Source organism: Phoca vitulina, unplaced genomic scaffold, assembly GCF_004348235.1.
Source record: "Phoca vitulina isolate PV1807 unplaced genomic scaffold, GSC_HSeal_1.0 scaffold7, whole genome shotgun sequence".
NCBI lineage: Eukaryota > Metazoa > Chordata > Mammalia > Carnivora > Phocidae > Phoca > Phoca vitulina.
Genome location: NW_022589710.1, coordinates 26431386 through 26450700, shown reverse-complemented (window position 1 = coordinate 26450700; position 19315 = coordinate 26431386). Strand labels below are relative to the sequence as shown.

At 35.7% G+C, this 19315-nt stretch overlaps 1 protein-coding gene across 1 annotated transcript in view; it reads left to right on the top strand.

Annotated features, from left to right (window-relative positions):
- ERO1A (endoplasmic reticulum oxidoreductase 1 alpha) overlaps nucleotides 1–19315 on the top strand; it is a 52642-nt gene that overhangs the window by 21068 nt on the left and 12259 nt on the right. The window contains exons 5-13 of the mRNA XM_032405121.1: nucleotides 2208–2284; nucleotides 2385–2458; nucleotides 6858–6978; nucleotides 9327–9373; nucleotides 11628–11639; nucleotides 16767–16793; nucleotides 16918–17010; nucleotides 17860–18106; nucleotides 18787–18856. Of these exons, the coding sequence (XP_032261012.1) occupies nucleotides 2208–2284; nucleotides 2385–2458; nucleotides 6858–6978; nucleotides 9327–9373; nucleotides 11628–11639; nucleotides 16767–16793; nucleotides 16918–17010; nucleotides 17860–18106; nucleotides 18787–18856 (768 nt within the window). The remainder of the gene's footprint in view (nucleotides 1–2207; nucleotides 2285–2384; nucleotides 2459–6857; nucleotides 6979–9326; nucleotides 9374–11627; nucleotides 11640–16766; nucleotides 16794–16917; nucleotides 17011–17859; nucleotides 18107–18786; nucleotides 18857–19315) is intronic.

Sequence of the window (19315 nt, the reverse complement as noted above, 5' to 3'; positions counted from 1 at the left end):
AAGAAACATACTTTGGAGGCAAAAGAATAGACCTGAAAATAATTTGGTATTTTAAAATAGTTTCACATCTTTACCTGTAGAGAGAATATTTTTCTCAATTAAAAATTATAAATGCAGGGAAGAGCTAATTGAAGGTATTGATGATTTCAAATTGACTAGCCATAAAAATTAACTTTGAAGAAGATTATGGGCAGTTTTATGAAAAATTAAAAATGATAAATTGAAAAAAATTTCTTCAGAAAAATGCCAGTGATATAAAATTGAGACATATGTGACTAAACAAATTTTTAAATAGAAACAAAGAATAGTAAAAAAAAAAAAAAACCCAAAGAATATTTTGTTTAACTTATGTTTTAATGATCAGATAGTTACAATGATAAGGTTTTAAAATTTTTTGTTTTAGGGCGCCTGGGTGGCTCAGTTGGTTGGGCGACTGCCTTCGGCTCAGGTCATGATCCTGGAGTCCCGGGATCGAGTCCCGCATCGGGCTCCCTGCTCAGCGGGGAGTCTGCTTCTCCCTCTGACCCTCCCCCCTCTCATGTGCTCTCTCTCTCTCATTCTCTCTCTCAAATAAATAAATAAAAAATCTTTAAAAAAAAAATTTTTTTTTTAATTTTTTAATGTACATAGGTATGTCATTTTTTGAACAAATTCTGTTCATTTTTGATATGTATTTTTAACTTTTTATTTTAAGCTAATTAACAGCTTATAGAAGAGTTGCAAGATTAGTATAAAGACATTATGTGTACTCTACAGATTCACTGATTTTTAGTATTTTGCCTCATTTTTCTATATACTTATTTCTATATACATATTCTGTATACATATATACATATTCTTATTTTCTATATACATATTCTTATTTTCGGAACCATTTGAGAGTAGGTTGAATATATCATATCCCCTTAATACTTAATTATGTAGAAAGAATTTTAGTTTTGAAAATAGTGTTGGGGGGCGCCTGGGTGGCTCAGTCGGTTAAGCGTCTGCCTTCGGCTCAGGTCATGATCCCAGGGTCCTGGGATTGAGCCCCGCATCGGGCTCCCCGCTCAGCAGGAAGCCTGCTTCTCCCTCTCCCTCTGCCCGCTGCTCTGCCTACTTGTCCTCTCTCTCTCTCTGTCAAATAAATAAATAATCTTTAAAAAAAAAAAAAAAGTGTTGGAATTGAGCTGTCTGTCTTATAGGTCAACCAATGTAATGAAACAGAGTTGTTGTTCAGTAAATAAATATTTCAAAAAATTGTATCATTTCAGTTATCTTAGTGTTCCCTTTTATCCTCGGAAGTGTGATAGGCTGGGCAGTCATTAGTATGGTCATCCTAACAATAAGGGCACTCAATAAATATTTGTTGAGTGATTGAATCTGTGCCTTCTGCTTCCAGTGTTATCTTTCAGCTTTGTGGTGGTGATGACCAGTGTGTTGTGAAATCTTATGATCTACATTCACTTCCGCTGTGCCACATACATGCCTAGCAGAATAATGTGTGTGTGTGTGTGCGCGCATGTGTGTGTGTGTAAGGCTTAGATGTTGAGAAGGAAGTGGTTAAAGAATATATTTTAAAAACCTAAAGATATTGGAATACTTTTTATAAGACTTGGTGGGCCTCAGGGCATATTTAGAATCATGGCATTTAGAGTTGAGATGGACCTAGACACACGTCATCTGGTCCAACCTCTTATTTAGGGAAGAGAATACTGATGCTTCCAATTAGGCCATTAGAAAAGTGGGACATTGGGGCACCTGGGTGGCTCGGTTGGTTAAGCGTCTGACTTTTGATCTCAGCTCAGGCCTTGATCTCAGGGTCATGAGTTCAAGCCCTGTGTTGGACTCCACACTGGGCATGGAGACTACTTTAAGAAAAAAAAGGAAAAAAAAAAAAAGTGGGACATTATCTCATGATGCTTTGCCTAGTGTTCCTTAGACCTCAGAGATTTTCTTAGTGAACAGCTTGGTAATGAGTTATCAGAACTATATTCTTTATTTTGTGACCATATAGTAAATGTGTTCACCAACAAAAACAAGGGACAAAGCCTTTTATGTCTTTTTTTTAGCTTCAGGGGAGATGTGAGGGCTTAATTTTTTTTTTAAGTTTTAAAGCCAAGGAAATGGTGCTAGGTATAAAAGAACTTCAAATAACTTTGAAATTCTTTTAAAAAGTTTTTAAAATGCAATAAGTTGTAATCTGTTTATTCTCCTTTTTCTTTTAGTATTCTGAGGTAGCCAATAATCTCATTGAAGAATGTGAACAAGCTGAACGACTTGGAGCTGTGGATGAATCTCTGAGGTTTGATTTTTTTTTTTTTGCAGTAGTATTTTATGTTTTTTTCTTGTGAAATGGTAACTTAAAAAAAGGGGATAACTGTACCTGTTTTCTTTATTTGAAGTGAGGAAACGCAGAAGGCTGTTCTTCAGTGGACCAAGCATGATGATTCCTCAGACAACTTCTGTGAAGCTGATGGTATAACATTTTTTATAGTATGCGTTTTGTTTAAAATTGGGTGTAAGGAAAAAAAAATCTTTTTTTTTTTAAAGATTTTTTATTTATTTATCTGATAGAGAGCACAAGTAAGCAGGGTGGTAGACAGAGGGAGAGGGAGAAGCAGGCTCCCCACCAAGCAGAGAGCCCAATGCGGGGCTCGATCCCAGGACCCCGGGATCATGACCCGAGCCGAAGGCAGGCACCCAGCTGACTGAGCCAGCCAGGTGCCCCTGAAAAAAAAGATCTTTTAAAATGGTTTTTAGACCTCAGTTTCTAAAGTATGGCAGTTCCTCAAAAAGCAAAAGACGGAATTACCACATGACCTAACAATTCAACTGCTAAATATGTACCGAAAAAGATTGAAGACAGGGAAACAGATACTTGTATGCCCATATTTGTGGTGGCATTTTTCACAAAAAAAGGTAGAAATGACCCAAATATCCATCAATAAATGAATGGATAAACAGAGTGTAATAAATACATACAATGGCATATTATTTAGCCATAAACAAAGTTCTGATATGTGCTGCAACATGGATAAACCTTGAAAATACTATGCTAAATGAAATAAGCCAGACACAAAAGGACAACTATTGTATGTTTCACAGAGTAACCAGAGGTTAGTGGAGGGGGAGAATGGAGTGTTATTGTTTAATGGTTAGAGTTCCTGTTTGAGGTCATAGAAAAGTTTGGAAACAGTTAGTGGTGACAGTTGCACAATGTTGTGAATATAATTAATGTCACTGGATTGTACTCTTAAACATGGTTAAAATGGTAAGTTTTACGTTATATACGTTTTACCACAGTTAAAAAAAACAACAAACCCTCAGCTTCTGGAAAAAATTTACCTCCTGAGTCTGAGTCTTACAGTTTTGTGTATCTTAGTAATATATAAAATATATATATGATTTTTGTAATATACACATTTTGCATAAATAGCTCAAATGTAGAGATTGAGATTGTAAAAACTTGCTTTTGTTGTACTGGCCTTGGGTTGTTACCTATTTTCCTTGATGGTGTGTGTTGCTTTTGGAAAAGAGAAGAATAAACCATGAGTTGTATCTGAGATATGGGAAGCTGGGCCAGAGTTCTGGTACTGTTCAAATCCAGGAGCCCTAGGACCCATTAGAACCTTTTATTCAGATTTATGGATTCCCCTATTTTTCCTTTTTTTTAGTTGAATTGTTAGCCTTTTAATTGGCTAACCAAAATCAAATCAAACTGAGTTTTGGTATGCTCCAGTGGCTCTTTTGAAGCAGATTAATGATCTTAAAAAAAAATAAGCAAAAAGAATGATATAGATCATTTTCATTGCAAGTGAGAGACAAATCCTGCAATTCCCTCCAAAAAGAGGAAGGCAAAGAGAAAGTACTTATTTTTAACTTTGTGGTTTCATTTTGGGGGGAAAAAAAAGAAACATATGCTTTCCTTAATGTAAAACATGGTTATGCCTTGGCAAATAATATTTATAATCCTTTATTCCTAATTCCCAAATCTGAAAACTCTGAAAAATGAGTATTTTCCCCCTAAGTTTAGCACAGACTCTTTTAGTGTGAACATTCACATGTTTCACTACAGAAATATTTCTGGTGTTGGATTAAAAGTTGCTGCCCCAGTCCCTGCTGGAGTAATTATTCAGTATATGTTGCATATGCTATAATACTTTTCTAAAATCTGAAAAGTTCTGAATTCCAAAACACATTTGGCCCCAGGGATGTTGGATAAGGAGTTGAGGACTTACACCAAGGTTTAGACTAGTGTAGAAGGGGGGTAAAATGCTCTCCCAGCCCCTTAACTTTACCATCTTTTTCACAAGGATTCTTTGGCCTGAATATTACTATGAGATAAAATTAAACTTTTAACATGCAGCACATTTTTTTTTAGACCTGCAGTGTTAGAGAAAGGGCAGTAATACTTTAACTTCGTTTATCAAAGTATACTTTTGAGACTAACTGCTTATATTTGTGTAGGAAGGACTGAGAATCAATAATTCTTATCTGGTGGAGTTCTGTTATCTTGGGTGAATCACTTGTCCCTTTATGTTTGTTTCTTCTGTTAAAGGAGGGTGAATATTAAAAAAAAAAAGGATAGCTTTATAAGGAAGATATAATGTATGTAAATGGTAGGTAGAAGACAGAGGTATTTTGTAAATTTTAATTAGAAATTTGAGCTTTTGTCATCTGACAAAATATGGCTATAGTAACAATTTTTAAAAAATTTTTTATTTATTTACTTAGAGCAAATGAGAGAGAACACGAGTGGTGGGGAGGGACAGAGGGAAAGGGAGAAGCAGACTCGTCGCTGAGCAGAGAGCCCAACGTGGGGCTCCATCCCAGCCCGGGATCATGACCTGAGCCCAAGGCAGACACTTAACCGACTGAGCCACCCAGGCGCCCCAGTAACAGTTATTTTTTATTAAAAAGTTGAGGCAAGATGAAGTATTTGTTATAAGTAAAATTATGAGTCAACTAATATTTATGCCTGATTAGGCAGAATATTAAAAATTTAATTACTGGTAATTTGTTTTCAGTCTTAAAGTACTAGATGCTGAGCATTATTTATATGTTTTAAAAATGAGGGCTATTTTTTATGAATTTATCCTAATTTGCTATACTGTGGCAATGCTTTTAGTATTAGTTGAGATAAACAGAAGTATCTGTTCCTGAACCAGAGGATCCCATACAAATTTGTTTTAAGTTTTGTTTTGTTTTTTAAAGTAATCTCTACACCCAACCTGGGGTTTAAATTAACAACCCCAAGATCAGGAGTCACATGCTTTACTGCCTGAACCAGCCAAGCGCCCCTGTTTTTAAGTTTTTATTTCTACTTTTTCTAGTTATTTTAATTGCCACTTCTGCATGGACTCTGTTATTTCTAGATGCTGTCACTGTGCTACTTCTAGAAGCAAAATTTCCCGTAATTTATGTCTCTAATGTACTGTCAATTGGGATAAAAATAGCCAAGCTTAGTTTTATTTTTGTTTTTGTCATTGTGTTTTTAATAAGAAGTAGGAACTTTTCCGGGCGCCTGGGTGGCTCAGTCATTAAGCGTCTGCCTTCGGCTCAGGTCATGATCCCAGGGTCCTGGGATGGAGCCCCGCATCGGGCTCCCTGCTCGGCGGGAAGCCTGCTTCTCCCTCTCCCACTCCCCCTGCTTGTGTTCCCTCTCTCACTGTCAAAAAATAAATAAAATCTTAAAAAAAAAAATTGAATTTCATAAAAAAAAAAAGTAGGTACTTTTGAGAGCTTGATGGACTTTCTTATAAGTACCTGTGTGCTCAGATTTTTGTCATCTACTTTGGTTGCTTTTTTGCCCACTTCTTCATTTTTTGTTGGTTCATGTTGTTACGCTTTATAAATGAGGAAGGTATCACTGTATATTAAATAATTTCCCAAAGCCACTGGAGAACGAGGGGACGTTTTTTTGTTTCAAAGTTATAATCCATTACACAAATTTATAGAACATATGAGAAACCAATATCTCACCAATTTTTGTATGTTTTTTCATTGGTATCTGTAATTGACTTTCCTATAATTCTTATCTTTTCATTTTATTAGATAGCATTTGTACTTAACAGTTTTGTTGATTGTAAAATGTCCTGTTAAGATATCTCATAATACCACTAGCTAATATGTATTATACTCGTACCGTGGTTCTCAGCACTCTGCACATATAAACTTACTTAGTCTCACAGTAACACTGAGTATTATCTCCATATTATAAATAATGGTACCAATGCATCGAGAACATAAGTAATTTGCCCCAGGTTCCACACTGAATAACTAGTAGAGCCTGGATTCTAACCCAGGCACTCTGGCTCCAGAGCCCCATGTGCTGCTGTTGGACATTTAGGTTGCTTCTAATTTTCCCTTTAATAAATAATGCTGATGCAAGTATCATCCTGCTTATAATTTTTTGCATGTTTAGGATTATACCTTTGGGACAGCTTTGTAGTGGATCTTGATGGTGGTCATGTAAGAAGGAAGTTTTTGGTAATAAACAGTGTCTGGTAGTAATACATCTTCATTTATCCTAGTTACTGATGAACTGCTTGCAGTTAATGTGGAGGGAAATATATAGTATATTTTTCATCTGGATAGCTTATCAGAATTAAATTACCATGTTTCTTCTATTCTAAAATTCACATATTCCTATTTTTTACCATTTTTAAAAGCAGGATGCTTTTGCAACCAGTGAGTACATTTAATGTGTCTGTGCCTTCCTCTTTTCTCTCTCATCTTTCTTGTAAAAGGTTGTTTTTAAAGTCTGGATGCACTGTTACATTTGTGGTGCCTTAGAATCAGTGGAGTATAGTCTATTATACTAGTTTTTTAAGGTAACTGAAGAAAAAGATTTAATGGAACATTTCATTTTACAGACATACAGTCTCCTGATGCTGAATATGTAGATTTGCTCCTTAATCCCGAGCGCTACACGGGTTACAAGGGGCCAGATGCTTGGAAGATTTGGAACGTCATCTATGAAGAAAACTGTTTTAAGTATGTGTCCTTTTCACCTAGAAAATCCTGACATATAGAGTGATTTTTATTTATAAACAAATAAACAATTAATAATGACTCTAAATTGCAAATCACATTCATTTTGTTAAAGGATGCATCTGGACATAGAAACATTCTTATTCATTAATCCACTTCTCCTCTGGGGAAACATATGGACATGAGTTTCAACAAATATTTTTTTCTTCTTTAAAAGACATAGAAAAATAAATAAAAAATCTTTTAAAAAAATAAAAGACAGAAAAAAATGAAAGACATAGAATAGTATGAGACTTTTATGGGAATATTGTAGACATTTCACAGGTGTTCCTCTAATGGATTATAGAATCTCATTTTATAGATGGAATAACCTAGAGCCAGCCAGGTTTACTTCATTTCCCAGGATCATATTCTTAGTAGTAAAGAATAGATGACTCCTAAATCTGTTTTTGGTGCTCTGTGTTCATCTTTCGAGGCTCTAGTTATTTTACCTGCTTTCAAGTTCAAGTTAAATTAATTACAGAGAATAATTATAATAGGTAACACTTGAACACTCACTGTGTGCCAGACTTGTGCTAAGCATGGTACGTACATTTTCTCTTTTAGTCCCTGCAATAGCCCTGTGTTGTAGTCATCACTGTTTACAGATGGACAAACTTGAGACTTGCAAAGGTTAAATGATTTTTCCAGTGTCAAAAATCTAGTAAGTGGAAGAACCCACTTTGTACTCTTACTGCTACAATAGAAATAGTTTCTTCACTGTGTGACTGGGACATGCTTCAAGTTTACCCGCATCTTATAAGCCACTGGCCTCTAACCAATGTGCTTATTGGTTTTTGGAAGGAATTTGTTTGTGCATTTGCATTATACTATCTCAGAGGTGGGGGGAATTCTGAGAAAATCTTTGGAGTTCCCAGATAACAGTAATAATACATTTCACTTTGCATAAGTCAAATATAAGAGATTAGCAGTTATGCTTATACCAATAAAATGTCAAGTCTGTTTCTTTTTTTTTTTTTAAAGATTTTGTTTATTTATTCATGAGACACAGAGAGACAGAGAAAGAGAGAGAGAGAGAGAGAGAGAGGCAGGCTCCCCATGGAGCAGGGAGCCCGATGTGGGACTCGATCCTAGGACCCCGGGATCATGACCAGAGCCGAAGGAAGACACTTAACCAACTGAGCCACCCAGGCGCCCAAGTCTGTTTCTTTTTTTGACTTGAAGAATTTCTCCAGTTTTGAAGTGGAGAATTTTCATTATTTACTCGTATCTGCCATGTGTTTCATTTAAATTCCCTGGTTTATTATTAGGAATGTTTGACTTAATTGGCTTACTTTACAGGTTTTTTGTTTTGTTTTGTTTTGCTTTAGATTTTATTTTTAAGTAATCTCTACACCCAACTTGGGGCTCTAACTTACAACCCCAAGATCAAGAGTTGCATGCTCTACTGACTGAGCCAGGCACCCCTAAAGGTTGTTGGGTTTTTTTTTTGGTTTGTTTTTTTAATATGAATTAAAATAGAGTCCAACTGAAGCATTTGTTAGATTTTATATTTGTGTTGTAGCTATTTCCTAACTAATTTTTATCATGATTCCCAGTATAAATATTTCTAATATATAAACAATATATGAGGCACAAAATTCAGTATGTTAAAATATAGCTTACATGTTCTGTTCTCAAAATGTCTCAAGTTGTGAGAGTTCATAAAATTCAAATCGCAGACAAAGCAATCCCTACATTTTACTAATGATACTAATGAATATTTAGTTTGAGATTTAAAGGCACTTCAGTGACATTTTAATTCTTTTTTTTCATATTAAAAAATACCTTTTATTGAAATCATAACAAACTTGGTGGCCACAGGGTCAGTTGACATACATAAGATTAACTAAGTGGAAAATAATCTACCCACAGTGCTTTTTCCCCTTTTTATTTTCATGCTTGGTTTGGGTATTTATATTTCTTGCCTGTTCGTCTTTCAATCAGGAGTGCGCTTTGTACCACATGCAAACACACATATGTGTACATGTGCATAGGCACGCGTATGTGTATATTTAATATATGTAAAAACATTAGTGACTCTAGAAGAGCTTGACTGGTGTTTTCTTCCTTTGTTTGAAGAAGTGATTAGGAAATGGCTTTCTGGCTGCTACAATGGGAAAAGATCAGAAACTATTGCTAAAACAAGCAATTAGAGAAAACTAAATATTTTATAAGCTCAGTGTTTTAAATAGTTTGATTTTGGATGTAGTCATTAAACAGCTCTCTGAGATAATTTACTTTTACTTAGATAATTATAACAAGATAGGTAACGTAATTATATTTTACAATTTAATTCTTATTGTTTCTAGGCCACAGACAATTAAAAGACCTTTAAGTCCTTTGGCTTCTGGTCAAGGTGAGTTATTTATTTGCACTGTTATATTATTTATCAGCCAGTGAACTTTGGTTAAAAGGAGGAGGAAGGCCAGATAAGAGTTGGCAAGAGCATTGGAGATCATATATTCCTGTTTCCATAGAAGTCATGCCTCACCCTTACAGAGAAAGTGGTGTTTAAAATATTTATACCTCAGTAAGGAGTATTTGTGTAATGAAGTTTATGGTGTTAGAGTATCATAGGATGGAGATTAGGTTAAATATTTATTCTTCTGTGCATTTTTACAAAATGTGTGTTTAGTTTTTTACTATTTTTCTTCAGTTTCTAGTTAAATGAATATCCAAAAAAACTGCCTCAAATCTTTCCCAGAACCTGAAATGATTGTACATATTGGGAGTCTGATTTCAAATTCACATGTCTTTATGTTTCATTAACATTTTTCATTTTCTCCTTCCATACAAGATCTTGCCCAAATGCTGCCTTTTCCACCTTCCCTGACTCTCCTAACTGGAAGTAACCCCTCTCTCCACATAAAGTGATCTTATGTCACGTTTTGTGTCTCTTACCCCATTTCCACTGTCTGGCGTTATTTTACTATTATGTGTCTATTGATCTACCCTAGTACTTTGGGCATATGGGGAGTATTTATTGGTTTCATCTGTTAATAGAGAGCCTGACACATAACAGATGGAGTAGTTTGTTAAGTGAATGATTGATGAAAACTGCTCTCCTCATTTAATGGGCTTGACTACCGTTGGGAAGATCACTTGTTCCTTCAACAAATGATTACCCTCCGTTTACTATGTGCTCGGCACTGTGCAGAGGCAGAGGGGGTGTAAAATTGAAACTCAGAAACCCTGCCCAGTCTGTAATAGGCAGAATGGTTTGTTGAATAAACCAGTTCAGTGTATGATTTCAGACTTTTTGCTTAGGAAATCTATATCCCTGTTCCCGTAGTACATGCTTACTGATGAAATCTTTGATGTGCTTTTAGCAAATGTATAAGTTTTTCATTTTTTAAAATTTGAAAAGCTGCTGATCTCATACAGTCAATAAACATAAATTTCCTCCTGGAAAGCAGTGAGATTGCATCATTCCCTAAATGTTGGCAGACTAGTCTTTCCTAGATTAGAAATGAAAGAACATCTTTAAACAAGAGTTTGGATTTATATGACTCACATATAGTAACTCATTGGAAGCTATTGATTTAATATCAGATGAGTGCAAATTCCTAGGTAAGGGGTGATCCTCAGTATGAACTCACATTATGATCTGATTAACTACCCTCACTTATCATAAATATAAATGGGAACAATTTAAATGTTTATCATTAAGGAACTGGTTAAATGATTTATGGTATATTCATTGAGTAGAATACAGCCATTAGAAATATTGCTGAGAATTTGTATTCATTTAGGTCAGTAATGACCAATAGCACATTGAAGAAAAGAAACAGGCATCAAACAGTATGTATATTTTTGTAAAAACATACTTAATATAATATCTAAATGTCTATATGTAAAGAAAAAGGACATTTACCAAAATGTAAATGGTATTTATCTAGGGCAGAGGGAGTTATGGATAACATTTTTTATTTCGTCTATGTCTTCTTTCTTAAAAAAAGACATGTATTTGCAATGAGCAGTGTTATTTTAATAATCAAACAATGATGGCATTAAATAAGCGTGGGCAAAATGAAGACAGTTTTTTAAAGTAGTAAATGAGCAGCTGCTCACAAACTGCCGAACTGTGCATAATTTGAATCTTCACAAATAGTCTTTCAGAATATTCCTAAATATGTTAAAATTTTATAGTGTCAGTCTGGAGGTTTCAAAGCAAGAACACAATTCTTTAGCAGAAACCATGTTATAGATTTAGGATAAATAAATGTGGAAAAAGGCGCTGCCAACCAACTAACCGTAAGTCCTTAAGGTACTGGAGAGTACTCTCAGATGATGGATTAGATTTTTCTCTCCCATCAGCCCGTATTAAATCTTGTACGAGCTGAAACCACTCCTTACCCAGGCTCTTGGAGATGATGCCCTTGAAGCGAATCCGGCATAATTCCTATTTGCCACTAGATAGGGTTGTGTCACGAGTGTCTCCCTCAGATTTTGCTTTATACGGGTGAACTGATGGACTAAAACTACAAAGTCTTATTTTTGTGGAAGTATAGCATTTTAAAGTGGAAGGACTTTATAATATAATATAATAATATAATATAATATAATCTGGAAGGACTTTATAATAATCAACATTTTGTTTTGCTTTTCAGGGAAAAGTGAAGGTAAATATTTCTTTATCATATATATATGAATTTGCTGATACATTCAGATGTTTATTTGGCAAACTTTTCTTCCTACTTCTAAGAACTCCTGTTTATCTAAAATTCAGGAGTTGAAAGCACAGGTTAAGGGAACATGACTGTGCCTGGGATCAGGCAGTAGCGACAACCCGCCTCAGCCTCTGATAATTCACTTGTGCATTTTACCCGCTGCTCGCAGAAGCCAGGCATTCCGCCCCGCCCCGCCCGGCTTCTGTCAGGGAAAACCTCCTCTCCTTTACTCCTGGAGCAGACCTCTAGGATCTGCTGGGTCCATAGAGGAAGCTTCTAGGCATGGTCACATTGTTGCTCTACCTGCTTCCAAGGCTTGCGTTCGCTCTTGGGGGTAGTTACTGCCAACTCTTTTAGTTGTAATGCTAAAATTTTCGAAGTATTTTAGGTTTACTTTGTCTTTGTGAGAATCTTTTTGCTTTCTGAGTGAAATTGGAGTGATTTTTCTTTTTTTTTTTTTTTTTAAGATTTTATTTATTTGAAAGAGAGAGAGAGAGTGCACAAGTGGGGGAGGAGGGGGCAGAGGGAGAGGGAGAAGCAGGCTTTCCGCTGAGCCTGATGTGGGGCTTGATCCCAGGACCCTGGGATCATGACCTGAGCCGAAGGCAGACACTTAACCGACTGAGCCACCCAGGCACCCCTAAAATGATTTTTATTATTCTTAAGGCCATGTGTTTAACCATATGAAAAGACAAGGCAGTACTTAGCTTTAGTCCAGCTAGATGAAATTGCTAAAATGTGAAGTATCCCTTTCCTCTCCTTCAAAATTTTGTCTTCTGAACATTTGTTTTACAAATTGCTTTTGTATTCTGTCTAAATAACAGAATACCAATGTCTGATAACATTGCTTTTTTATTATGCTTTATATTATTGTAACAATAATAGCTAAGTAAAATACTGAATCAGAACTGTACTACTTGGAAGAGAAATTCTTTAGCATGGGATTATTCTTCCAAAGATGACTCATATTTTATTACTGTTAGTAGTCATCTATAATTTTCAGGGTTTTTTTTCTGCCCTCTTCCCTATAATTTTCAGTTTTGAGAGATTTTATTCTACCTTGGGTATTCTTAGCTATTTTAGAGGATATTATTTCAGTTTTTCAATACTGTTTAAAGACCTCATCCTGTCTCTCATTGTCAGAGAAAATATTGTTAGCTTGTGGAGTCTATCTTTAGAGAAATTATCTTGTTTATGAGTATATTTACAATTTTTCATTTTGGTCAGATTTGAAAGAGTTATCCCTGACAGCTATCATATTAGGTGATTATCTAATTAGATCACAACCATGTAAAGTTGAGGATAGCTACTTCAGGAACAGAACTGAAAATTTCATTGGAAGACTAGGTCCCAAGTAGTAGTATACTCCCATTCCCCCTGATTCATGGTCCCAAACTTGAAACAAAACAAAACAAAAACTCTGAAGGTTGTTTTTTTTTTTTTAAGATTTATTTATTTGAGAGAGAAAGAAATAAATCTTAAAAAAAAACAAAAAACCTTCAGAGAGAGAGAGTTTGTGTGTGCAGGGGGAAAGGGAGAGGGAAAAGGAGAAAGAGTCTTAAAAGAGCAGACTCCACACTGAGCGTGGAGCCTGACACCGTGCTCAATCTCATGACCCTGAGATCAGACCTGAGCCGAAACCAAGAGTCGAACGCTTAACCAACGGCACCACCTAGGTGCCCCAACTCTGGAGGTTTTTATAAGGAGACAAATCACTTGTAATCCCACAACCTCAAAATAATTGATAATGGTAATGGCTAAGACTACATGCCAGTACTACTCTTGTAAGCAATTTACAAGTATGATTTCATTTAATCCTTCCAGCATTCTTAGGAGATATTATTTTTATTTCCATTTTATAGACAAGGAAAATGAGTGCCAGAGAGGATTTGCAACTCAGCTAAATCATGTATGACTTGTAAGAAGCACAGTTGGAATTGAAATTAATTTGGCTCCAAGGTTCATGCTTTCAGTTACTATCTCATACTGCTTCTCTGTTAACATTGTGATAAATTTTTTTTAAGATCTTATTTATTTATTTGTCAGAGAGAGAGAGAGCACAGGCAGGGGGGAGAAGCAGGCAGAGGGAGAAGCAGACTTTCTGCTGAGCAGGGAGCCCGATGCAGGGCTCCATCCCAGGACCCTGGGATCATGACCTGAGCGGAAGGCAGACACTTAACCGACTGAGCCACCCACGTGTCCCAACATTTTGATAATTATGATTATTTACATATGTGTATTTTTATACTAGATATAGTTATAGTTTTGTATATTATTTTTCCCATGTCTGCTTGCTTCCTTAGCCTATGTCTTGGCTCAGGCTGCTCTAACAAAATACCATAGACTAGGGTGGCTTAAGTGAGACGTTTATTTTCTCACAGTTCTGGAGGCTGGGAAGTATAAGATCAAAATGTTGGCAGATTTGATTCTTCCTAAGGGCTCTCTTCCTGGCTTGCAGATGGCCAGCCTTTTCACTGTGTCCTCCGTGGCTGAGAAAGAGCACTGGTCTCTGCCTATAAAGACACTAATCCCATCATGGCTACCCTACCCTCAGACCTCATCTAAACCTAATCACGTCCCAAAGGCCCCACCTCCAAATACCATCCCCTGGGGACTTAGAGCTTCAACATATGAATTTTATCCATAACAGCCTAGATTTCTAGAAATGGGTTTACTGAATCAAAGGTTATGGACATTTTAGGCTTCTGATACGTATGACCAGATTGCATTTTGTCATTGAGAGGATGTGCAAATTTGTATCCCTTCCAATCAGTGTGCCTGCTAGTTACACCTGACCCTTGTCAGCATGAAGTATTGTAATATTTTTATCTTTATTGTTAAAAGTGGTATCTCTATGGTTGTAATCTGCATTTTTTATTACTAGTGAAATGGAGTAATTTTTATGTTCTTAACATTTGTGGTTTTTCCTTTGTGAATTCTCTACTTCTGTTATTTGCCCACTTTAAATGGGCACTTTAGCACTTTTATTCAGTTTATGAGTTTTTTATATATTTAGAATATTATCCCTTTGGGGCACCTGGCTGGCTCAGTTGACTTTGGCTCAAGTCATGATCTTGGGGTCTTGGGATTGAGCCCCTAGTCAGGCTCTGCACTCAGTGGGGAGTCTGTTTCTCCCTCTCTTTCTCCTGCCCCTCCCCCTGCTCATGCTCTCTCTCTCTCAAATAAATAAAATCTTAAAAAAAAAAAAAAGAATATTATCCCTTTGTTGTATTTGTAACATACATTCAACCTACTTGGTTATTTGCCTTTTCCTTTCGCTCGTGAAGTTTTCTGACAAACAGGTATTTTAAGTTTTTAGATGGTCTAATTTATTGCATATTTTCTTTGTCATTCCTTTTATTACTTTTATGCTTGTTTAGTTCATTTTTAATATTACCATAAGCAGCTTTAGTCAAAAGAACTGTATGTTCAATGTTTGCCATCTCTCGTAAATGTATACATAGAATCTTTACATAGTTATAAAAATTATTTCTATGCCTTTTCATATGTTATTTCAAATAAACATTTCATGTATTGGCATGGTCCACATTCTTATCATTTTAAATAGTATTATATTATTCTACCATGTTACCTAGTTATATAATATCCTATCGTGTTAACTTAGGCTTATTGTACATTTTGATTATTTCAGTTTTTAACAATTATATATAACATAATCATTGTACAAATTATTGACCCCTCCACCATTTGAGTTATTTCTTTAGAACATAATTCCTTTTTTTTTTTTTTTTAAGATTTTATTTATTTATTTGAGAGAGAGCGAGCTGAGTGCTGGGATCAGGTCCTGAGCTGAAGGCAGACAGTTAACTGACTGAGCCACCCAGGCGCCCCTAGAACATAATTCTAAAAGCAGAATTACCAGGTCTAAGTATATGAACAGTGATCTTATTGGGTCATAGAATATAAGTGGTATTTGGTTTTTGTAACATTTCCTTGTATTGCTCCTTTGAAATACTGAATGGCATGAAATACCATGAGCGATATGCAAGTAATACACCACCAATTCTATTTTATAATTTTTTTAAAAGATTTTATTTATTTATTTGACAGAGAGAGAGATAGAGAGAGAGATAGCGATAGCAGGAACACAAGCAGGGGGAGTGGGAGAGGGAGAAGCAGGCTTCCCGCTGAGCAGGGAGCCCGATGTGGGACTCGATCCCAGGACCCTGGGATCATGACCTTAGCCGAAGGCAGATGCTTAACGACTGAGCCACCCAGGCGCCCCCTATTATATAATTTTTATTTACTTTAAAAATTTAGAAAAACATAGGGGTGCCTGGGTGGCTCAGTTGGTTGGGCATCTGCCTTTGGCTCAGGTCATGATCCCAGGGTCCTGGGATCGAGCCCCGCATCGGGCTCCTTGCTTCTCCCTCTCCCTCTGCCTGCCTGCCGCTCCCCCTGCTTGTGTGCACGCTCTCTCTCTCTTTCTCTTAATAAATAAATAAATAAAATCTTTAAAAAAATTTTAGAAAAGCGTATAATGAGTTCTTAATTTTCATGGAATCACTTGTTTTCAAGGCTAAGTAGTTTTCCTTGCATTGATTTATTATTTAAATTCTGTGTTCTGACCTCATATGAAACATTTTATCTGGAAAGTTATGAGATGGGGGCTACCTAAGGCAATACTGAAACTTTCTAGAGACTGAGCAAGAGAATGGTACTTAGCTGAATCCACACCAAGAACTCCTCTTCTCCCTTTGGATAAATTGCAAATAAAATTTGGACCTTTCGTTAATTTTTATTTTTTAATTTTTTTTAAGATTTTATTTATTTATTTGACAGAGAGAGCAAGAGAGCACAAGCTGGGGGAACGGTAGGAGGGTGAGGGAGAAGCAGGCTCCCCGCCAAGCAGGGAGCCCAATGCGGGGCTTGATCCCAGGACCCTGGGATCATGACCTAAGACGAAGGCAGACGCTTAACCATCTGAGCCACCCAGGTGCCCCTGGACCTTTTGTTAATTTTTAAATCACTGTTTGGCACAGATTACTATTATATATTGAAAAACTTAACATTTTGGCATTTTTACAACTTTGTGACTTCTTTTTCTTTTAATTTCAGAGAACACTTTTTACAGTTGGCTAGAAGGTAATTGGAAACTTAAACAAATTTAAATGTTAAAAATTTTTCTCATCTTTAAAGGCATATGAAATTATTTTTAAAATGGTACGTTTCACATATAAAATTTCAATTACCAAATTACTATTTTTAGGCCTCTGCGTAGAAAAAAGAGCATTCTACAGACTTATATCTGGCCTGCATGCAAGCATTAATGTGCATTTGAGTGCACGATATCTTCTACAAGGTATGTGACATTCACTTTTATTTATTTTACCATACTTAAAAAAAATACACACAAAAAAAACAAAGAGAAAAAAAATATTTTACCATACTTATTTTCAGATATTCTTAAAATTTTTTGGTATTTACCTTAGTGGGACAAAGTTGACCCTATTGAATATTAGGCATTAAAAATTAATTCTTAAATGGTAGTAATCAGGAATGTAAGAACTGTAGAAATTACAGATTCTTTTAAGAAGCTGCTCAAAATTGTGCACATCTCTTTGGAAATATTCTTTTGTTATGGGAGTTAAAATAGCTCCTAATGGTCACGTTTGTTACTCATTAGATATTTTTACTGTATTAAAACCCTTTTATTTGTGTGCCAGCTTCAGGCCTGGAGTTTAATGGGTAAAAGTATTTTCTGCTGCTCTTTATGCTTTAAAAATGCTGTTGCAAAACAAGACCATGTTTGATTTTCATCAGGAGCCTATTTCTTTTGGAATTTCAAGTATCTCTATGTCTCAGGAACAAAATACAGTAACTTGAATTTTAAATAGGGTTTCAGACTTATCAGTAATTTCAGGTCGTCATTTTTAAATTGTGTATTTTGGTTTTATAAATATGCTTATATTTAGAAATTTGATTTCTGTGAAGTCCTACTTCTCAGTAAAACAGTGAATTTATTTTCCTCCTAAGGATGGGTTCTAGAAGATAAAATATTAATGTAGAACCATTAAAAGCTAAATTATGAAAAGCAGCTTTCATTGTTCTGTATTTTCAGATATACTTTTGTAGGCATAAGTAACCCAATGTAAGTAAACTGAAACTTTTAAAATTCAGATTTTAATATTTAATTCTTCTTTCTTCTCAGAAACTTGGTTGGAAAAGAAATGGGGACACAACATTACAGAATTTCAGCAGCGATTTGATGGAATTTTGACTGAAGGAGAGGGTCCAAGAAGGCTTAAGAACTTGTATTTTCTCTACTTAATAGAATTAAGGGCTTTATCTAAAGTGGTACCGTTCTTTGAGCGCCCAGATTTTCAACTCTTCACTGGAAATAAAGTTCACGATGCAGAAAAGAAAATGCTGCTTTTGGAAATACTTCATGAAATCAAGTAAATTCCGTATTATGACTTGTACAACTTAAACATTAATAGGAGAGTGACAAGTGGTATCAAAGTTCAATTCTTAAAATACTCAGTTTAGAGAAAGGAAAAAATTTTTCTAAAGATTTTATTTATTTATATTAGAGAGAGAGAGAGCACCAGCAGGGGGAAGGGGCAGAGGGAGAGGGAGAAGGAGACTCCCTGCTGAGCACAAAGACCCACATGGGGCTCAATCCCAGGACGCTGAGATTATGGCCTGAGCTGAAGTCAGATGCTTAACCGACTGAGCCACCCAGGTGCCCCAAGAAAGGAAAATTATTAAAAAATAATAATAATTAAAAGCTAATTTTGCTTATAGGTCTTTTGGAATTGAGTTTTGTTTTTGTTTTGACTTAGGTACTAAATGGCACAAGTGTTTAGTTTTCAGAGTCATTTTGTAGTATTTGATACCTACATTATTTTCGTATGTGGTTGAACATACTGGGTTTGGGGCCAGACTTCTATTTTATGCAGTTGTTTTAGATTTGAGGATAAGACTTTGTTTTGGGGCAGCAGAGTGTTGATTTTACTAGATTTTCTACTCTTTTTATTATATTATTCATCACCAGCCAGCAAAATGTTATCTTCTTAGCAGGACTTTTAATATTTTATAATACCTGAAAATGAATCCTCTCTGTTTTAACATGTAGGTCATTTCCTTTGCATTTTGATGAGAATTCCTTTTTTGCTGGGGATAAGAAAGAAGCAAACAAACTGAAGGTAATTATTTCATACTTTTAAGTTTTAGATTCAAACTCTTAGGCAGGTGTGAATGTAAGCCCATGTTTTTATAGTTAACAATAAATCTTATTCTATATTAGGAAATTAAAGAAAAGCCAGAGTCATAATCATTCTTTTCCTCCAAAAAAGGAAGTGCAAAGGCAGGCCAACTTAAGATCTCGTTTGTGTTGTGTTCAAAGTAACAAAGCGTGTCACTCCACACTTTCCAGATGGCTTTCACATTGATGGTCTCATAACAAATAGAAGTTATAAATTAAAGGAAAGGGATCCAGAGCATGAATGGTAGTATTTGTCTTTTGCTGAGGAGAATTCTGAAGATGGTTTTGGATAAATTAAAGGGTCCTCTTTAGGGGGAGAGGGCCCAGGGTTTGTCATTCATCTTATTCATCGGGAATGAAAGGTATTTAGGGAGGCCAGCAGAAGAGAAGATGTGCTGCC